Source organism: Teleopsis dalmanni, chromosome 2, assembly GCF_002237135.1.
Source record: "Teleopsis dalmanni isolate 2A chromosome 2, ASM223713v2, whole genome shotgun sequence".
NCBI classification, from domain to species: Eukaryota; Metazoa; Arthropoda; class Insecta; order Diptera; family Diopsidae; genus Teleopsis; species Teleopsis dalmanni.
In genome coordinates, this window is record NC_051847.1 from 224,175,425 (window position 1) to 224,198,226 (window position 22,802).

Below are 22,802 nucleotides of genomic sequence, written 5' to 3' on the forward strand. Positions count from 1 at the left end.
AAAATATAATATTGGATATAATCGATGATTATTACAATAACTGTTGCTAGTACTACTACTAGCGCTTCTCTTCGGAATGCATGATTATTACATACAGAATGTTGGTAACTGCTCCGATATTATTCACTTTTAATTCATAATAATCGAAAAATAATATTCGTCATTTTCGTAACTCTTCGCTATTATTTGATGTTTTGATGTTTCATGTTATAGAATTTATTTGATTTTGTAACTTTGATATTGAATATCATGAAGAAACTAAAGTAAGCTCATACCACCACTCAGTCAAACTCAAGTCTCAATTTAACGAGTATCTTCCCAATGCTAAAACCAAGGCAAAATTTATTTGGAAACAAGTAAAATAAATCATAATAACTTAAAAGAAAATAATTGTAATCTTTTCTATTTTAGATTCACTCACTTTAGCGACGTACGAATTTTAAGCTAAAAAAAAATTTGTTTTATAACCAAATTTGTAAATTTTCATTTCATCATCATCTGAAATGTATTTTTGCGCTGCTACGAAATATTTTAATTAGATTTGTTACTTACCAAAAAGTATCCCAACCACACTACCCCACCACACCAATTTTCCCCCAACCATACGCACCAACGGTCAAAAGCAACCGAACGTCCAATTTGCAAATCCCACCAAATTGTATACTTCCTATGAGCAAATTAGCGCTACTCGACCCACACCGAGACCACGTCCCGCTCCCTATGTTCTCATTATAAAAATGTGTAAATATTCTTAGCATGCTTACGTCAGTGTCAATGTCCTTTGCATTGGAAAGACGTTTACGTCATCTTCTTGCATGCTTCTTACTTCCTTTCTTTCAAAGTATTACTTTCTTTTTTCCACTCTTTTAAGTGTAAATAAAAGTTTTGTAAAATACGTTATTATATTCTATGTTATATATTTTTTGTTATTATTATTATATTTTTTTGTCTGTGTGCGTGTGTCTTGCATATTGATAATTAATTATTATATTACAACAACTACTTTTATAACACTTTATAAATATTATTATAATTCTTATGACTGTAACGAAATAATTATTAATTTTAAACTTACACGAGATATATTATCAAAACATTTTTACAAATATTTTAAATAAATTTCTATTACGTATGTACTCTCTCCACATATATATTCAACTACATATAAAATATATATATACAACGGTATACACAACTAAATGTTCAACTATATAAACAACTCTACACATCGCTATAATATGTACAACTATATAAATGACTATATGAACAACAATAATAAAGATGACGAATTAATAGGACTAATTCAGAACGCCGAGTCGAAGCCACCAGAAGATCTGACAGAAGAGGAGAAAATGGCACTTCTGGGTCGGCCGAAACTTGGTGAGGTTGTCCGCGCACAATTGCGAATTAAAGAAAGTAAAGAATTCAGGGTAAGTACCTATCATAATTAATTTATATAACTTATTTATTCTAAGGTGATTTGTAGGTGATTGTAATTTGAGATCCTACAAGAAATTTATTCGTTTTATCAGTAAATATTATGAACATACTGATCATTTAAAATGAAAGGTAAATGATCAGTAAAACATAGAAAGTAACTATGAACTATACATAGAAAACTATAATGTTCTTTAGAGAGATATTGTGTACATAACTGGAGGTTTGAACACTAAAATATACAAATTCAGTCACAAAACTTCAATTTGTTTGAGAAACTGAAGATTTGAGCACAAAAACAAATACACAAAATTCCATTATTTCAGCTCAAGTGGGCTTTGAGCACAAAATTTCCATTCTAACCTATAACGTTCCTAGTAGACTATGCACTCTTTGAAAAACATTTTTGTTAAGAACGATAATGGGACAAAATGTAAATATTTACTTATGCTTAAAATTAATTTTTCCTGATACATCCTGATATGATATGGATATAAATCTGAATCCCTGAATTCTTTAAAGCATCACAGTACTTATTTAATATAAAACTTATAAATAACAAATGAAGTGTCTGACAAAGTGTCTCATATCTGCTTTACGACTGTTTAGACTATGCGCGGCGCCGAACATAATGTTAGGGGCTTCCATTTTAGGAAGAGGCTACCATAGCGCACTCCAGTGCTTCCCTCTAAAAAGTATTTTAAGTTTTGCCAAACTCTCAAATGTACTAAAAGACCTAAGTGGATTCTTAGGATCACCGGTATATAGAATTATATAGTATCTTATTTGATTAGAAACTTTAATACTAATATCCAATACAAATTAATGTTTTATTATATATCTAATATAGTTAGCGTTACCTGGTAAAGAAAACTTCACATGTTGTCTATCTAAATAACTGTAAATCTGATACCTGGCATATATTCTATAGATGATAACACATTTTTATTTGTAAGAAAATAGAGTTATGTAGTTATGACTAAGCACTATAAAAAGATCCTCTTACCAAATACTTATTCTCCAAACATTTCTCCTTTTATAACTAACATTAACCCAATTATCTTCTCAATATTGTGAATAAGTATATAATTTTTTGTTCATATCATAAATTTTAAACTTATTTAATAATTATATCATGTGTGAAGATTTAGTTGCACAATTTAACACACTTTAGATCATTTCAAGCAGTTATTCTCCAAAAAAAATAAAATGCTTTATAAATTATTTTACTTAAAAAAACTTTAAATTAATTTTAAAAATAACACAATCTATTTAATAAAATTACTAGTAGAATTTTAATTATTCATTAAGAAAAACTATTTTTTAGTTAAGATTTCAATTTAATTGGATTCAAATTTCACAACTTAAATAAAACTAAATTAAGAAGAGGAAGGAGAAATAATTATTTTTTTTTTGCCAGCAAAAACTTATTTAACAAATAAGTTCAAAAAAGTAAAATCTCAAGATTTTTCTACTAAATTTTGCTTAGAAATTTAAAACTTTTAAGTGCCCAATTAAGTTTTCGAAGTGAATCCTTAACTTTAGTACGATATTTTAATTGAATGTATAACCAGAATGAAGATGAAATCGGATGGAAAAAAATTCTAAATAAATTTCAATGATAACATTTTCAGATCTGTGAAAATGTGCTAAATCCTTTTCGAAACAAGAACCTCCATAGACAATCGTGTTAACTGTTACGGCACGTGTGCTTACATGTGAGAACAAGTGCGCACACTTTCCCAAAATACACATACATACACACACATCCATACATATAAAAATATCTCAGATGTCCAAATGCCCAAAGGCCCAACCAATATTACCCTGCAGGAAAGTGGATTAATATATTTCCTACTACTGTACTTACTCGACAAAACCATCAATAGCAGCAATACTCCTAAATGGCAATCATCTGCGAGGCTCAGTACTGCTATGGAGGAAAGCACTAAAGTACTTTTTCTGTCAGGCCTCGAGCTGTTCATATACTGCCTTTACGGATTTGTTTATCTGCAATGTACGTTTCACTTTGCATTGCGCTCATAAATTTTGACAGGGCGTATTTACATTTTTATGCATATATGCATATGCCTTCGTTATAGTTTTTGTTTAGGATTCAAAAATATTTGTATGAATTTACTTTATTTCATTAAGTTAGAAGGCTTAAGCTGCCAACAATGTACACTGTACACTGTACACTGTGAAAAGTTGATGAAACAAAGAAATAAACATTTATGCACTTTCATTTGAAATTTCCAACAATACACAGTCCACACATAAAGTCCACACAGACGAGGAACAAACCTAGCCAATGCTTGACAATGCTGCAGTTGCCTATACTTGTACATTGCACACCATCTGCAACCAAAAATACCCAACGAAATATGTAATCCACTTTGGCAACATAGCGTAGCAACAAAACGGCGCAACACTGCATAGCAGCGGGCATATCAACACAAATCAGATTTAACTGAGCAGAAGTGCAAAGCCTTGCGATTTGGGCAACATTGCTCACCACTACAATGCTCACTACTAATTTCTTGTTAAGCAAACCAACAAATTCAATGTGTGTAAGAGTAAGAGTGTGCGTTTTCAAATGTTAGTAAATTTATTACCTATGGCCGACGTTTTTGTGCCAATTTTTTACGTTTTTTATTTTAGTTTTTTCAGTGTGGGCAAACACATATACGAGTACTTTATGTTTTAAACATTATCAAACGTTGCTTGCATAGTTAACACTCGTTTTCTTTGTAAACATAGCCGTACGTACTCATCATGTATACGTACATACATGTGTATAAACATAAACATATACACATAAATGTGAGTCAGCCATATACGTAGGTAGTCGTATGTGTTAGGGGTTTCTCTGACATGCTGCATCATTTTTGTGGTACACGAAGCAAATTACCGTAATTTCGTAGCTGCTATTGCTGTTGGTTTTGTGCTGTTGTGTGTTATCGGTTGTTTGACATCTTCATTAACAAAATAAATGTCTTTATTTGTGTTGGTTTATTTTTCAACTAAACAACCACAGTTTCCGTTCTGCTCTACGGTCGCCGAAAGCATTCAAACATGCTTGACGACAAGTTTTCGTACTCTGGGCACGCACGTTCCGTCTACCTTTTGGGCTATTGTTTCATGTTTAATATTTATTACTTCGGTTTTTGATGAAAAAAAAAAACAAATGTTTTCATAAATTAAAATAGCAGCCGTTGATTTCGGAATAATGCGTATTGTGCTTTAGTATTATATGTAGACCTGTGATTGAAATATCGTGATAAAGTAGTACTTCCTTCCTTAAAATTTATATACGAGGGCGGTTTGATAAGTCAGTGGATTTTCCGTTTTCGTAAAAATCCACGAGGTTGTCTGCTTTGAACGGCTATCAAACACGAACTGAACGACGTAGCTTGCTTAAAATTAAAAAGTTGCCCACTGGTAGATTACAACTGACGGCAGCACTGTTGCAGTCACTGACTTATCAAACCATCCTCTTATATATATATATATTTATGTTGAATCCTTTAACTCCTAGGAGGAGTATAGGGCCGCAACAAAGATCTTCCACTCGGTACAGTTGTTGGCTAGTAGCTTCAACTCTCTCTAGCGTTACCTCTTGTGTGATATTTCCATATCAATTGGACTTCTCCAAGTGCCTTCTCCAAGATCTGCCCATCGGGTTCCACTTAATCGCCATTCGCTCAAACAAAACTGAGTCACCAATTACCAAAGCGTCAAAAGTTTATCTAACATCATCTAGCATAACCCGATCGGACTTATGCACACGGGGTAGAGATAACTTAAGGCATATATTATGAAAATAATGGATTTCTTTTTACTACGCCTAATTTTTAAACTTTATTTTTTTCTTTTCCTTTTTTATTGTTGCTAAGGTACCGCCTTGAAATTGCCAACATTAAGTTTACAGTTGTTACACAGGAGAATTGTAATATTTTAATTCGAATTTTACATATTACTAATCAGAGAGTTTATGCTAGTTATCTGATTATCTGATGTTTAATGCAGGCTTTCTTTTTATATCTACTAACAAAAATTTAAAGTTATTAATCATATTAAATTTATAAATTTTTTATTTACTCATCAATAGAACACAGTTGACAAGCTCGTTCAAAAAACCAATGCGTCTTTGTTGATCGGGACATCTTCCTGGAAGGAACAGTTCACAGAAGCTCTTACAGTGAGTGCAGGTAAATTATATATATAATATTAAAAAATAAACTACATATTTTAAAAATGTTACTTAAAATCTTTTATTCATTAATGTTGAACAAACGCAGGCAACAATGATGACGATGAAGAGGACGAAAGTAGTACTCCTAGTTGTCTGGATTATATTATGCATTTCTTAACAATATTTTGGAAAATATTGTTTGCATTCATCCCACCTACAAGTAAATATAAAATTAAATAATATTTTACTTATTATTACTGTAACAGTAGAGTGATATACACATAAAACTTGATTAGTCTTAAAAATGCTTTGATAACAATCCATAACTGGACTGAGAATAAATTTAACACCATTTAAAGAAAGAAATGAGGTTATTGAAATATAAGTAAACGGCAAATCAAAAATCCTATTAATTTTATAATACCGATTAAGTATTCGTACTTTTCGAATACTTTGATAACCGAAGAATCAGTTCGAAAAGTCCGAAATATACACATAATTCGTTTTATCATAATTAGTTGAAACCAAACAAGCACAATAGTTTGTTTACTCCGAATAATCCAGATATTTTAAATTTCATGTATGTTATGTGGCTTCCTTACTAATTTAAAAGCAAGGAATATACATAATTTAAAATTTAAGGAATTAAGCAATGAAGGATCAATGAAGGATAATAATAAATTTTTACAATTTTGTATAGATTTGTATAATGGGTTTTTGTTTTTATAAATTATTAATTGTTGTTACTTTTTAGATGTCGCCGGTGGCTATTTATGCTTCACCATATCCATTTCAGTGATTGGCATTATTACAGCTGTAATAGGAGATGTGGCTTCACATTTTGGTTGTACACTTGGTATTAAAGATGCAGTCACTGCCATTTGCCTTGTCGCACTTGGAACAAGTATACCAGGTAAATTTCTATACTAATAAAATATACAAGAATTATAGTATATTCATATAAACATAGGTAATGTAATAATAAAATTTGATGAAATCAGAAATGCAGTTCTTTCTTTGATAAAATAATATCTACTGCTCATTGCAAAGGTTAATTCAATAGTTAATTGAATTATAGTATCGATTCTCTGATATTATTATTATTAAGATGAAGGCTTTTCCACTCTTATTTTAAAGATAATAAAGACTCAAGAATGTATTGTGCCCAATTGCAAAGGGCCCATTTGCAACGGGCAATCTGTAAATCAAATAAAAATATCTGAGTTGAGATAAACAAAATTAGGCAGATAAACCCTTCTATCAGATCTCAAGATCATCTTGATCCAAACTGGACAAAAACCAAACCAGTCATTTGTTATCATAAATATATTATCCTTGCTTTTAAGTGAAAACAAATTCATAAAATCCGCAATAAAATTTTGGAAAACATTTAGTGATTTCTGGAATTCTATGAACGTGGAAACAGTCAATCCAATATTTCATCTATAATCTATGCAATAATCTAATTGCACTTTACGTAGTTGTGCTTACGTACAATTTTTGCATATCCCTTTTAATTATCTTTCAATTAATTTTTAATCTCCTTTTATTTTCCAGATACTTTTGCCAGTAAAGTAGCAGCAATTCAGGATAAGTATGCAGACGCGAGTATTGGAAATGTAACTGGCAGTAATGCAGTGAATGTCTTCCTTGGCATTGGAGTGGCGTGGACGATGGCTGCTATCTACCACTCAGCGCATGGCAACACATTTCAAGTATCGGTGGGCACGTAAGTAAATTCCAAACGGTGCACAGCAACAAACAGCAACAATAAATAGAAACTGTTTAGATGCAATTTTATATTAGCAATTAAAAATTTTCAATTTATGTATTTCAATTCTCTGCACACACAGCTTGGCGTTTTCTGTGACACTTTTCATTTCGGAAGCCATTATTGCTTTTGCCGTGCTAATGTATAGACGCAGAAAAGGCGGTGAACTGGGTGGTGCAGTTGGTCTTAAGTACTTCACCGGTGGCATTTTCTTCCTTTTATGGGTTCTATACTTGGTTATAAGCACATTGGAAGCTTATGAAATCATCGCAGGATTTTAAGAAGTTTAAGTTTAATGCCAACGGTAACAATAGAGCATCCTTAAGGATATTTGTTAGCTCACTCATAAGCATGCCTTACGAAAGGCAATGTCATGTCAAGTTATAGAATAAAAGCATAAGTGTTTAAAATTAATACTAAATAAATTTAAACTAACAAAAAAAGAAATTAAACAAAATATTTAAATGAATGCTTAAAAACCACTACAAAGAAAAAGAAAACAAAAAACATAAGGACTACAAAATGGAAAGCTATAAAGTACAATAAAGCGGTGTCCTGGGCGGTAATTGTTCATTAATTCTTAATGTTTATATGTACTATGTATTATTAAATTTAATTACAATTTTTTTTTTTGTGGAAACGAAATCCAAAATATTTAATTGTAGTTTTAAATAAACTGTTAAATTTAAAATTATTTTAAAAACAATACCGAAAGAATGCTACTGTTACATTATTTTTAAGATAATTATTATTTTAAATTATTCTTTACGATTTTATAAAAGAAATTGCACCTTCAAAATAATTTTAATATCTTTCTAAATAAATCACTTGTTATTTTTATAGAAATTTATATTAAATTTGTTAATAGTTTTGTTAAAACATTGTTATATTCTTATATTTTATTATATGAATTTAAAATTCTAATTCATATTTTTTTTGTTTTGCTTATTAAATTATTATTCCAATTATTACTATTATTATTTTATTTTTATAGTATTAAAATTTTTTTATTGATATTTATTTTTAGTTTTTTAATTATTAATTTTTTGTTATTTACTTTAATTTTTATTTTTCCTTTTTAGTTTTTAGTTTTTATTTATTATTAAAAAATATTTCATGTGCCGTTTTTCAATGTCAAGTTGAGACTATTTTCTGTTTAACGCTCTTACATACTTAATAAAACAAAAAAAAAACTTAATTTTTCAATGAATTTGTAAATTTAAAATAATTGCTTTTGTATTTATTTGTATATTTTTGTATTTATATATATTAATTTACTTGAACTTGCCATTAAGAGAGTAAAAGAAATGATAAATAAAAATTATAGAAATATGTAAGAAAACTTCTAGCATTATTTATAGGCTTTTAAAAAATAAAAATTACAGAATTAAATTAATAGGTACAATATTAAATCAAAAAGCAACTATGTACACTTTGCTTATATAAAAGATACTATTACTATATAATAAAATATTTAAATATTTAATATAATTTAATATTCATATTAAAGATGAAAATATCTTAGAGAGATAAGAATAAATAGAGATAAAAATATTTTTTTTAAATACTCCATTAGTTCATTAAATAGGAAAATGTATAAAATACAATACAATATGCAACTAAAAATAATAATTTTTACAAACTTTTAAATATGTTTAAAAACATACTACAATTCTTTTTATTTTCCTTATAAGTATAAGAATATTTTTTTTCTCCATATGATTAAATTTAATAAAAAAAAAATACCTAATTAAATTTATATTGGTAATGTTAAAGAAAATTATTAAAACGAAAATACTGCAGTTATATATACATTATCCCCAACCCCTTGAGCCCCTTTGCAATTGTTACATATTTTTCAAAAATATTGCCCAATATTTTGCTTGTGCCAAAATGTAAATTTTATTCCATTTCTTCAATTATTTCAAAAATCTAAAACAGAAATTATTTTTAAAAAACGTACTCTTTATTAAAAATAATATCTCATTTGGAGATGTTTAGGTAACGATGATTAATTGAGGAGTCAAAAATAAAGTTTAAGAAAAGAATACCATTATATATAAAACACATTCAGCACACATACAATATAATGCTAATTAGGCAGTGCTGTTGAGAACAAATAAGTGCAAGTCACAATAGTATTTGGGTGTTATTCAAGACCCTTCTCTAGAATTGAATGGCCCTCGTTGATTTTTACAAATATCACAGCTCTTACAATGTGCTAAATGAGAAAATCATTATCAAAATCATTATAAGCATTAATATCAATTATGAAACGGACTAATTGTCCCCGAACAGAAATACAAAAGATAATCAAAATATCGAAAATTAAATTAAATAAAAAACATTATTTAAAGTATCAGTGAATTGTGTTTCCCGTAAGTGACTTAACAGCCAACAACCCGTTCCATAACTAATATATAGTTTTTGGTCAAAAAAGGACATAATATTCAAAATAAAGGCGTTAATCCTTGCAGAGTAATTTAGGACTTAAGTGCAGTTTAAAGCACTTTAGTGCTTTAATTTTATTGTAAATAAATCATTGTAAGGCAGTTCAAGCAACTGCAGTTAATGCAATCGACTCATTCATAGCCATACCCTGTTGCTTATAGAACAAAATTAAATAATAGATTTGTACTCCTCTAGTAAGAAAATATGGTATAAAATTCAGAAGAGTTATTTCTTAAGATTATTCATACTTAAGAATTGATCATTTTTAATAACTGTTTGTATCGAACGGAATTAAAAATTTTGAGAATATCTCCAACTATCAAGAAACAAATATACTCTCATTCATATTTTAAATATTTTAAACTTTCATTATAGGTTGGATGGCTCTCAAATCCGAAATCCTTTATATATAAATGTTGTTATATTTCTATATTTAAAGCTGCGCTTCCTAGTTTGCAAATACTAAGTAAAATTCTTTTAAGTAAAATAAATTGTACACCAAAGAAGTTAAAACTTTGAATTTGTTTTCCTTTTAAAACAAATATACTATAACATATATACCATATGTATATATTATTAAGAAATCTTTTTGTAAATAATTTTACACAAACATGAAAGAAGAATTTAAAAATATTTAAAATATTTATTTATTAAATTGTATGGTAAAGTTGTTAAATAATTTATAAATTTAAAATATTTATTTTTATAATAATTTTTTTATAACGAAAACAAAAAATAAACCAAAATATGTTATTTTTTGTTATCCATTAAAAATTTTAAAATACAATATTTAAAAAAAAACTTAAATTTATATTTTACTATATTAAAAATATATTAAATATGTTTTCAGCTGCTTTAAATATATTTTAATTATACTATTTATAAATTAATATAATTTAAATTTAATTTAAATAAATATTTTTGGTTCAAATTTAAAAAAAATTTTTTTTTCTTAATTATTTTAACTTATTCAATTTTATAGCCACATTATTTAGATTTAATAATATGATTATAAAATAAAAAAATATTATTTTTTATTATTTTAGTTTTTATTATATTTTCAGGTTTTTAACACTATATTGTTACATTTCATTAATATATATATATATATATATTAATATACATATTTTAATATTTATATATTTATATTAATATCTAAAATATTTCTTAGTTTTTAATATAATTTAATATAAGAATTTTGTTTAAATAGGTTTTTTCTCAATATTTTTTTAAAAAATATGTTTGGTATATATGGTTTTAAAAAATATGTTAATTATACATATTTAGTTATATTCATTAAAATTTATATAAAAGATAGTCTAAACATATTTTTTGGATTTAATTTTCTAATAAGAAACGAAGTGCTGTTAGCCGGCACTTGATGCTAAGGTTTAGTTCAGAATTAATACGATATAAATTTAAATTAAATAAAAATTTGTTGTTTTTTGAAGCGTAAAAATATGGACAAGAAAACCCTCTTTATAACGAATATATTTTCAATCTCTGACTTTATTACTTTAGTAAATAATGTTGAAGATATAAGCAATTGGAAGTTATTAAAGAGTTATATGTAGCAAGTGTTATTTTAAGTGTTATTTATAATAAGAAGAAGTAAATATAATACTTTTCAATTTATTTGTTTATTTAATAGCACAAAAGCTGTTTAGTGGAACTAGATAGGATATATGTATAGTAAATAACTTTTAACATAGTAATCATTTTTAATATATTCACGAAGCTTTGAGAAATTCAAAACCTACTTATTATCTTTTAATAAAGATACAATTTAATTAATGAATCATATTCTTTACAGAATATTTATACCGCAAGTTAACGTTGATATGATATCCTTAGAAGCAAGTATATCACCATTGAGATCATTTAAAATGAAAATCCTTAAGAACGAAAAACTATGCAATAATGACATGCAATCAGTTCGATTATTTGGACACCCTGATTCGGAAGGGACCATTGATAACTGTTTTGGTTTTTAGAACAAATTACCAACAATATATTTTATTTATTTGATCAAATTTTAAAGCAAATATTTTATTTATTTAAAACAATATACCTATTTATTTTTAAATGTTTTATTTATTAAAAATATATTTGTTAAATTTTATTTTTCTAATTTTAAATAATTTTGGAACTTTTCTTATTCAAAGTCTTTTGTAATTACATAATTTATAGTTTCGAAAAATATTATAAATTTTATATATACAAACATATAGTTAAGTTTTAAATATATATATATTTTATTATAAATTGAAACTTATTTTAATTGCTTATATAAAAAAAAACTCAAAACAACAACGAAAAATAGCAAGAGCCAGACAACGTAAACATTTAGATCCTTAAATTTGTTCTTCCCAAAAATAAATTAATTTAAATTACAACAGATTAAGATATATTTATTATAAAATTAGTAAATAAATAATAATAAAAAATTTTAGCTAATTAAATTTGTAATACACTTTTAATCTTAACATCAGATATTAAACACAATTGCATATTAAATATATATATATAAATAAATTGTTGCTTGTTATACACAAAGAAAGAATACATAAAATACAACAGCATCAAAAAAAATTTAATATATATATATATATATACATATATTTGTATATATGTATATATATATATTATATCTAAAAACATATTATATGACAATATAAGAGAGTATAAAAATGTGATTACATTTAAATATCTGAAAGCTGTAAGAGAATTGAAAATAACATAAAGTTAAAAAAAAAGAGAAATAACATATAAACAAATCAAAATAGTAGGCAACAATACAATCTTGAGAGTGAAAATATTAGTGAAAGCAGTTTAATTTTAAGCACAAAATAAAGTTAAATATATATTTGCAACATTTAAAATATTATTAAATAGAAAGAAAATATAAAAACGGATATAGTTATTTACAATTTAAACAAAATTTATAGATCTTGTCATAATTGTCCATTAACGCTTATTAAACTTGATAATTCTTTAAAGAGACTTAAATTTTTCCAAATATTTTTTTAATTTTATTTTTTTCCAATATATTGTTATTAATTTATAAAATTCCTTCTACTATTTTTAACCTTCCGCTCTACATCTATCTCTCTTACTCTGTATATATCTTTATCTTGATGTTTCTCTTCTTCTTATCTATTTCCATTTCTATATCACTTCATGTCTCACGAACTTTGTTTCTTTTTTGTTTTTTAAAACTAAAAATGTTGTTTTTCTTCTTCTTGTCTCTTTCTCCCTCTATCACACACTTTATCCCTCTCGAACTTTCTTTCTTTTTATTTTTTTAAATCTTCAAATATAGCTAAAATTAATTTATTCATTATAATCCTTAATTAATCCTTATATAGATCAATATTAATTTATCAAATTAATTTTTTTTTAACTCTGTGTTTCTTTTTCATTTTACTACTTTCTCCTCTCTATCTCTCTCTCTCTCTCTCTCTCTCTCTCTCCGTTTCTGCGATTTGTTCAAATTTAATTCTTACAAATCGAATTCATTAAAAATCAATTTCATCTTTTCGTAATCTCATTTTATGTAAATTATTATATTTATTAAAGTTATAGTTCTAATTAGTTATAGTTCATATCCGTATGTATAGGTTCTAATCAATCTCACTTAAATCTTCAAATTGTTGTACTTTTTAACATATATTTGTTATTTTATTAAATAATTAACTCTATTCAAAATAAATTTTAATACATATAAACGAGTATGTAAAATTGCGCTTCCAGAGATCTGTTGAAAGTTGAAGATGAAATATATATAGAAAACTATAGACGAGACATTAAATTTTTGTTAAACAATTGTTAAGTATAATAGTATATGAAAATATGAAAACTATATAAATTTAATAAATTATAGATTAATAAGTAAAATGATAAAATGGTATACATGTACGATGGGTGTAAAATGGAGAAATAATAATAAGGTATACATATATATATATATTAATATATATGTAATGTATTTCAAAAAAATAACTAAATTACTTTAAATAATGTTGATAGAAACTTTTATAAATAATATCTAAACTAAAGCAAAATTATAAGAAAAAGAAAAGTAAGCGCTCTAGGCACGATCTAGAGAGTATTAAGAAGAAAAGAGTTCAAAACCCTACATAGAATTATACCTAGAAGTAGTTGACATAAATTCCATGCTGCAAAAATTTAAAGCTAAAAATTAACTTTCCAACCTAAATTGTTAACTTAATAATATATATTTAAAAAGACATTTATTTATCTCATAAATTAGAAATAACTACATACATATTTAAATTAAGATACTCTACAAACTATTAACTATTAAAATTTCTATAACTGCAACTACAAAGATGTTACACATTCACCTTTCTAGAGTAACTATGTATTTCAAAGCATTAAACGAAGACATACATTTAGTAACTAAATGTGTATGGTATTCCTAAATATACATCAGCATTTTTAATATTTTCTCTTAATTGTACGTCCTTTAAAAAGTATATTTAATCTAGAAGAAGATTTGCCACTACTTAGCAAATATTATAAGATATATATAATATGAAAATAATAAAACACAATTTTTAATATTAAAATTATTGAATGCAACTGATAGTTCCAATAGTCGCCTATGGGTACTGCAGAATTGAGTTGGGATCCTTACTTGAAGAGCATCTGAGCACAAACCCAAAAAATATTCGTGCACCACTCCTCACACCTACAAACCAATTCAGTAAATTAACAAAAAAAGAAAACAAAAGCAAAAACAAAAACAAAAACAAAAACACGTCCTGAATTCAAATACTTTAAATAATTTTTTATATATAAAGTATGTATGTAGGAAAACATATATATATAATGATAATAATTAAATAATTGAATCATGTTTATGTGCAAAGCAAGATATATAAATAATTTTTAATATGTATTTAATAAAATATTTGATATATGTATTATTGTTTGTATATTTGTATGTGAATTTGTTTATAAAATATTAAATATTAAAAGTTTATTATATGTATTTTTATTTCATATATGCTATGCTATGCATATATGAAAGAATTTGAAATTATATAGTAAAATCATTTTTGTATAGTTTTAGCATAGCTTTGTAAATGTTTTTAAATATATAAGTGTATATTTATAAATTATTATAACAAGAAATTTTATGAGAAATATGAGTATTTATTATTAACTGTTAAGTTCTCTAATAAAAACCGTGAATCCTAAATAAATTAATTATATATAACAATAAAAAACTTGTGGTCATAAGTTTCATTAAATCTCATCACATAACCTATATATAAAGTTTAGCGTTGTTATCTCTTAATAAATTTTTCCTTGTCTTAGTCATCACGCCACTTCTCCAATCAGCGCTCTCCTCATCAAACCATTGGTGTCGTTCTGTTACAATCTACAAACACAAATTATGTACATATTTTATTCCCGATCATTTATTTCACCTTCCAAGCATTTTCTTATAACACAACTAGTACTTCGGTTATAATATGTAAATCGGTCAAATCAACTCAAAGCATTTCCTCAGAAAATGTTCTCAACTGATTTTTGCCACGTGACATATGTTAATTACCTGACTTTTGAATGACATAGCTTACATACCAATTCCGAGATAATTGAGCTTATCGACAAGCTGAATGAGAGAACTGCCAATCTTATGATCGATTAGTGAGGTAATAGAACTTCAAACTATGACCCAAACGTCATACTGTAAACCAGCACTGGTAATATCTGAAATCTTGTTCAGATTGAGTTTAATTTTCCTAAAAAATAGTGCCTAGAGGGGATCCTGAGGTGAAAATGAAACATCGGAAGTAAAGTAGGAACCCAGACAGCGATGGGGAAGTTCCAAGAAAGAAAAAAACCAGCTCGAACTTGGAAGGTCTTGTTGAACAAAAACCTATATGCGACAGTACACAATAACAAAAAAAAAAAATAAATAAAGTTTAGAAACTTTAGTGCTATAACAAAGCATTCCGTACGAAATATAAATAGCTCGCTGGCAATTTGAGAAATGTGCAAGAAAGAATAAAATTCATCACCGTTACATAAACACTAAGTGAGTAACTGTCAAAACTGAATACATCGTTTGAGAAAACAAAGAGAGAAAGTTATATAAACTAATGAAGTTTCATTTCATTTGACTTCAACATAAGGTTCAGGCCTCTCATTCATATATTAGTATTGGACAGAGAATTGTTTTGGATATTCATATTTTCAGTTCTATAGGTATAAGTCTTGATTTTAATTTTTAATATTTTTTGATTGGTAAATACCCATGCATATGCTTCAAGCTATAAATCTAGGTAGTTTCTCACTATAGATTTAAACAAATATCCAATAACTTGATTATATTTGTACTATATACTATATTACTTTATTTCCGATTTAAGATTTATTTAATTACTTTTATTCTCTCTTAAAAGGTTAAACTATACTATTAAAGCGATATATTCAACCGTTTTCGGTTCCTGGCTGCAATACATTTGGTCAAAGACATGAATACAGACGAACTACTTGACGATAGGAACTGGGAACGTTTCAGATTATTTTTTGCACAAACGCTCATGGAATATCAAAAAATATATAAAAATTATTCTAGTCGCGTTAAAATCCCATTAAGATTATTTATGTGTAATTATATGGTAACAAAGATTACCGTTTTCTATATATATTACGCTTGTTACTGGTCTTGTCTCCAACAAAAAATCAATTAATTTTTATTTATTTCCGCAATTCAAAATTAAATTTAAATTTAAAAAAAAAACATTTTTTTTATCTGCGAAATTATTAATAATCTCACTTATCCTGTTCAATACTTATTATTACGTAATACAAATGTTGATATTTCTGGTATAGACATCGATACCCTTGGATAGGTATATGTGTTTATATACCAGATAAAGAATTGCATATCTCTGTCTGGCACAAAAATCCAAAAATTCACTATGCCAAGCAGAGAAGATAATGTTTCTTATCTCGGAAAGCAATAAAAAGAAATCTTCTGACTTTGAAGCGCGTCAACCAACAAGAGTGAAAATTTCTTAAGCGGGGCGGAAGATGCGTAATCGTGATAACTGCCTATATACTTTGAAGACGATAACGTTGTTTACAGGAATTAAAATGTTTCAATTATAATTACAACAAATCTGTTAAGAATGGAAATAAATAAACGCATAAAAACAATGGAAAAATGCACAACAAAATATTTAATTTAGAAAATTGAGCAACTTCAGTTGCTATCCGAACGTCGGTGCGCAAAGTGAAAAAGTAGAAGAGCAGGCAAACAATTGCTGTCTGGAGATCTAGCGAAAGTTTGCAGTGTCAACATCAAAAAAATCTTTTGTACTAGAAAGCCATATACATTATTCGCACAAAAAAATGAGTGCCGACGAGAAGACTACTCTCTTACACTACAACGATTTTGGTGCTTGTCATCATGGCAATCATGTCGTACATATCCCCAAGGACTACGAACCCATTTTCTCTATTGATGAGTAAACATTTTTTTTATAGATATCTATATACTAATTCAGATATATATACATTTATAGATATGTGTATATTAATGTAGGTACATTCTACATTATTTTTTTACTTTCATTTCAGTTTCTGCTGTGGATTGACTTTGGAAGAATTACTTCCGTATAAAGATGATCCTTGGTGGCAGAAAGTACGTCGTACACTATTCTGCACTTTCTGGCTTATATTATTGTTAACATTTTTTACCGCTTGTCTATTGTCTTACATGCAATTTGCAGCAGGAAAAGCTGGCAGTACCTGCAGAATGTCTACACTACATAATACCACAAGTGGTTCTATTGGTCTACTTAGTAAGGTTGCGGCGGTTACTTTGGAGACCAGTGCACTTAAAATGTTACCTTGAGTGATGAGGTGAAATGATCCGCATGTGCCTCCTATGGAGTGCAAAATGCAAAATCTTTTTTTCGAAACAAATTTTAATTATACAATTATATAGCTATAAGAGAATATATATTTAATAAGGAAAAGATTATTATTAAATTAAACAAATCAAATCTTTAATGGTACATTGTTTTTGTAATTTTTCGAATTTATATTCATTTGCCAATATTCATTTGATTATATCTTTCTTCGAGATGTGTGGACATCCTAAACATTTATTTTCAAGAAATTATATTCTTTATTTACCGTGCAGGTTGGTTTTGAATATACAATAATTAGACCAACTGACATATGAATTATACGACTATAGTACATACGAGTATCATTTCGAAGATATGAACTGCATCGATTGATCGAAAAAACAGAAGTTTTTACAAAAAATTTAAAACTCTACTCTAAAATAATACTAATTTTATTAAAAACTTTTATTTTATAATAAAAAATATTACGTTTAAATAAAACAAAATATAACGTTTTTTAAAATTTTTCTTTTAAGTCGCTTTTAATGGTAAGTCAGTTATTGTATTTTGGTGTAGCGTATTTTTTTTGTCACTCATAACGCGCACTAGAGTCATAGGGCGACTAACCAGATTCGCAGTGTACAGTTTACGAGGCTCTGACACCCATAAACTAAAGTTGAAGGAAGGCATTTCGCTGCAATAGACATAAACGTTAGGTATCTCTTTACGCTTCTCCATCACATATTTTCGAATTTTTTGCAGTGAGTCTGAATTACGACAAATTATTTCAGATAATAGAGTTTTATATATTTCTCGCAATTGATCTGTTACAAAACAAAACAAAACAAATAATTAATAATTAAATATTTAAGAATAATTCCTACCTTTTGTAAATCTTTGTGGCCCAATCTTACGTTCATACCAATGTGAATCGCCCATTTTTAAACGTAAAAATTGATCGGATACCATGCAAGTAAGCAGAGGACCAAATATGGCACCCTCCATAGGTGGTTCACTTAATGCCCCAGTGTAAACATCAACATCAAGTGGTGAACTAAAGGTAATAATACAATTCAGATCACTCAGATAACGAAATGAACGAAGACAGAATTTTCAATTAAACTAAGCCAACCCAAAATCACTGTGGTTCTTACTTATAAATCTGTTTTATAGTTTGCAAAGAATCGGTGTCAACAGCTGCAGCCATATGTTCCCAAGTATCGGTTGGTGGTAAATTACAATGTTGTCTAAAAACTGTATATGTTGGTAGACCATGATCGCGACCACGTTGTAAATTTAGTGAGACCAAATCTAAGCCACAAATAGGTCTTTTGTTACCCACATTATTTTCGAATAATTTTTGTGTAACCTCTAACGAAAAGAATCGATCGACACGTTGTACTGGTGTATTAGCAGCTGCAACAAGGGCACTATCAATTCCACCTTCCTTCCATAAGGAGAAAGGATTGAATAGCATTTGATGGAGTTCCATAGCTTCTGATGTACTGTTATCTCTAGTCATATTGAAAAGACCCTTTAAAATTAATTTTTAATAAATCTTTTGTAATTTTTGAATCGTATAACGCTCCTACCGGTAACAAAGTATGTGCGAAACGAAACGCTGCCGATGCAAAGCAATTGGCTATCGTTGGATCAACGCTAGAATCGTATGTATCTGGTGCTTTAAAATTGTTTGTGCTTGGCAACAACCCTTTCGCTTGGGCGAGATCACGACCAATTAAGATTGGCAAAAATCTGTAAGTAAAAATTTTTTTGTGATATTAACTATTGATATAAAATTTAAAGTCTGGAGGTAAAGATAATACAATAGCAGCAGCAACTTGAAAGTAAGAAAATTCAAAGGACAAAATGGTTTACATAAGACTGTAATCTTCTTGTTAACATCAACCAAATCGTGTTATAGATAAACTTATTAAAATCTAGACTTACTCATTGTATGTTATGTGTTGCATTTGTGCACTCAGAATCTTACGCGCTTCTTGAAACACAGTTTCATCATCCCAACTTGGATTAGCCTCTTGCAATCCCCGAGCTAAGTAGTTATGATGACGAGCAAAGAGCAAATGCATTGAGGTTAAAAGTAAATTTTCATTAGCACGATCATCTCCAGACTCGAAGCAGTACTTTCCTTAAATACATAAAGATATGTCATATATATATTTATGACTATTCACTCTGACTTAATAATTTACCATCACGTGCCATCTGTGCACGATTACAACCATCATCAAAATTGGTAGATAGAGGAAGTAGTTCACGCCCATCTTTGGTGATAAACATGCGCAAAGTTCCATTGCTCATAGTACGCAAATATTCCTGACGGATATCTGTATTACCGTATACCACAGAACCATCTATAAAAGCTGTAGCCTGATTCAATTGTTGACGTGGTCCAAAGTGCCCAGTACTGGCCGGTGCTGAACGTACAAAATTCATGCAACTGACATTAAATTGTTTATAGTACGGATCGTTTGATGCTATGGGTACTGGGAAACACTCGGGATGTGTGTTTGGTGGCTGTGTGCAGCAATTAATGGATTCACCTTCTTGCGATGTAGTTAGCGATGTTGCCGTTATGTCATGATCCAGAAACTGACCGAAAACTGCCAACATCACAGTAAAATTAGAATCAGTTTCATATGAAGCACGATAGATCTTAAGCGAAACTTCTCTAGCTGAGGGCAGGTATGAAGCAGTAATAGTACCATTGACACTTCCACGTGGCAGGGCTATACCATCTGCATAATCTGGACTTACCATCCGTCTGTAAGGAGTCATTGCAGCGCCATAGTTACGAGGATGTAATTTGTTATTACAAACACCATTCATACGTCGATAACGTTCATTAAAATCACAAGCAAAGTTGAGTGTTGGATCAGGGAGGTCGATGCGCGGTCCTATACCAATATTACTGCGTCCCGGTATCTTGGTATAGTTAAACATTTGTGCGATACGTATTGTTGCTTGATTTTCAACATAACCACGCCGTGCAATTTTTCTTGCTTCCGGATTTGTGTTCAGTGAACGATAATGTCGAAAAGCCGGGCTATCAATCGGTGTTGTTTCCATGCCTTCCTCCATTATTTCACGATCTCCCAAAGCTTGTATGCCAGCTCCTATTGCTTGCTCGCCGGTAGTTTTGTTTAAATGTTTTAGAGCCCATTTAGCTACGGGCTCGTCTGGAATGGGTTTTGTAGTTGACTCTAAAATGTCACGTATAGTTGCATTTGTAATCGGAGTATTGTTTGTTGCCAAATTAAGCACCAGATCTTGTGGATCCAAGTAATAATTATCAGTCAACACCAAAGCTAAAACTAGTCCCGCAATCAATATTACACTGCATGATAAATAAAAAAAGTTATTAATATGAATGAAAATATGTACATATATACGTTTGTAATTCTGCTTATAAATATGTACACAGTTACGACTATGTGGTTTATTAATTATAAATAAGTTGTGGTTTTAGGGTAACAGACACTGAAGCACTTTTGCCGCACAGTCATAATTTATTGATTCATCACAAAAAAGTTTTTTCAACTCTCCTAATGGGGTTAATAAAAAACTTAAGTTTCAAGGACGTTTCGATATGTTGGAACTGAAAGAGTATGTACAGAGTAGGTACACAGTCTGCAAAGCTTTAATATTTTCCCTCTTCTAACAGATTGATAAAATTTCTTGCAATGACGCATCATAAAATAAAACCATCTGGAACGCACTAATATGTATTACAAAAAATAATGGATGTATTAAATAACCTCTACGAAGATGCGATATGCAGAATGTTCTACGAAAATTACTTAATCCACAATATCTCTATCAAAACAGTAATGAGTCAATGGAGTGTGCCATCATCTCTTTTATTTATCAATATGCTCGGCAAACGAAAGGGACTTGAACACTTGAAAAAATAACATGCGATATATGGGGTCACATAGCAGATCTTGATTACACATTTGCGACATTTGCTTTCTCCCGCATAAACATCTGGATATGAAAATGTTAAGTGATTGGACCCTTAAAATCAATATTAAAAAACTTGATATTAAAAAAACGAAAAACCTTCTATGAAACATCATATAGATCAGTAATTATAAATACAACTTTGCAGTAACTTCCTAACCTAGATATTTCTTAAAAGAAATCTATTGGCAAACAAATTTAATATATACTTTTGTGCAGGCGTAGCCAATGAGGGGCCATATTGTGATGGAGCAATGGCGAGCGTATTAAGTATGTACTCAGGCGGTTGTGAAGCAATAAAAGATGTATTTTAGGCAATGGAGCGCTTATTTATTGATTATTTCAGTAGAAAGGTATTTTTTTTCCTTGATTCTTCTCGTTTTTTGTATTTATTTTCGTATTGTAGCTACGCCCTGGGTTTTTCTTAACTATTTTTTGGGAATCACAACATTCATTTTATATGAATATATATATAGTAATATATATATTACTATATATTATATAGTAATTACAAATCATGTTTTTATCTAGGAATATAGAAAAATTCTTTATTATCTTAATAGCATTATATTTATTTATATTTATTATTATATTTATTATTGAATATATATTTATTATTTGCACTCATTCGCTCATTACTTGAAAGCATACTTTAAACCACCTTTATTCCACCAGAACACTTACAAAAGCATTAATCCAATGCAAAATTGATACTGACACATTTTTTGTCGTCTTGAACGTGGTGAAACACCACCTGGAAAGACATGCATCGGTCCAGGTGGTTGTGAAGATGTTAACGGCGTAGTTTCATCCGACATTGCAAACAATTTTTGCAAATATAACAGTTGGCTCACTTGAGTATTCACTTTCGAAATTTGCAATGAAACCGAAATTAATGTTAAAAAACTGCTTTACCGTAGCGTAGCTAAAGTGCAACTAACTTCCAGTTGACGAACTTACGACGCGACCAGTTAGAGTTAAAGTTACACTTCACTTGTAGGGTTTCACGTCTCGGCTACAACTAGCAATTCTAGCTTAGGTATGCATATGAAAAATTATTACAAAT

At 28.5% G+C, this 22,802-nt stretch overlaps 3 protein-coding genes across 6 annotated transcripts in view; 2 read left to right on the plus strand and 1 right to left on the minus strand.

Moving 5' to 3' along the window:
- Positions 1-16,581, plus strand: part of LOC119683177 (sodium/calcium exchanger 1-like) — a 75,703-nt gene extending 59,122 nt beyond the window's left edge. The window contains exons 6-12 of one of the 4 annotated variants that reach the window (XR_005252632.1): positions 1,282-1,430; positions 5,549-5,648; positions 5,739-5,852; positions 6,387-6,545; positions 7,190-7,361; positions 7,486-7,965; positions 16,295-16,581. Coding sequence is in view for 1 of the 4 variants with exons in the window: in XM_038096796.1 (XP_037952724.1) it covers positions 1,282-1,430; positions 5,549-5,648; positions 5,739-5,852; positions 6,387-6,545; positions 7,190-7,361; positions 7,486-7,684 (893 nt within the window). In the remaining 3 variants the exon portion in view is untranslated. Of the gene's footprint in view, positions 1-1,281; positions 1,431-5,548; positions 5,649-5,738; positions 5,853-6,386; positions 6,546-7,189; positions 7,362-7,485; positions 8,069-11,667; positions 11,913-16,294 lie in introns of those variants that run through there. The other 3 variants (XR_005252633.1, XR_005252634.1, XM_038096796.1) reach the window with 3 other exon arrangements.
- Positions 16,582-17,059: 478 nt separating this feature from the next.
- On the plus strand, positions 17,060-17,873 carry LOC119683178. Its single transcript, XM_038096797.1, has 2 exons — positions 17,060-17,365; positions 17,478-17,873. The coding sequence occupies exons 1-2, from the start codon at positions 17,250-17,252 to the stop codon at positions 17,752-17,754; spliced, it is 393 nt and encodes a 130-aa protein (XP_037952725.1). The 5' UTR covers positions 17,060-17,249; the 3' UTR covers positions 17,755-17,873.
- Positions 17,874-18,265: 392 nt separating this feature from the next.
- On the minus strand, positions 18,266-22,754 carry LOC119683894 (chorion peroxidase-like). Its single transcript, XM_038097768.1, has 7 exons — positions 22,421-22,754; positions 19,966-21,110; positions 19,703-19,901; positions 19,345-19,507; positions 18,907-19,286; positions 18,637-18,806; positions 18,266-18,576 (listed from the first exon to the last, which is right to left on the minus strand). The coding sequence occupies exons 1-7, from the start codon at positions 22,552-22,554 to the stop codon at positions 18,284-18,286; spliced, it is 2,484 nt and encodes an 827-aa protein (XP_037953696.1). The 5' UTR covers positions 22,555-22,754; the 3' UTR covers positions 18,266-18,283.
- Positions 22,755-22,802: the final 48 nt, after the last annotated feature.

Coding starts and splice junctions, on each gene's coding strand:
- LOC119683178 (XM_038096797.1), top strand. CDS start 17,250: ATGAGTGCCGACGAGAAGACTACTCTCTTACACTACAACGATTTTGGT. Junction 17,366..17,477: donor CCCATTTTCTCTATTGATGA/GTAAACATTTTT, acceptor CTTTCATTTCAG/TTTCTGCTGTGGATTGACTT.
- LOC119683894 (XM_038097768.1), bottom strand. CDS start 22,554: ATGTCGGATGAAACTACGCCGTTAACATCTTCACAACCACCTGGACCG. Junction 19,287..19,344: donor TCGCACATACTTTGTTACCG/GTAGGAGCGTTA, acceptor TTAATTTTAAAG/GGTCTTTTCAATATGACTAG. Junction 18,807..18,906: donor ACTATAAAACAGATTTATAA/GTAAGAACCACA, acceptor TATTACCTTTAG/TTCACCACTTGATGTTGATG.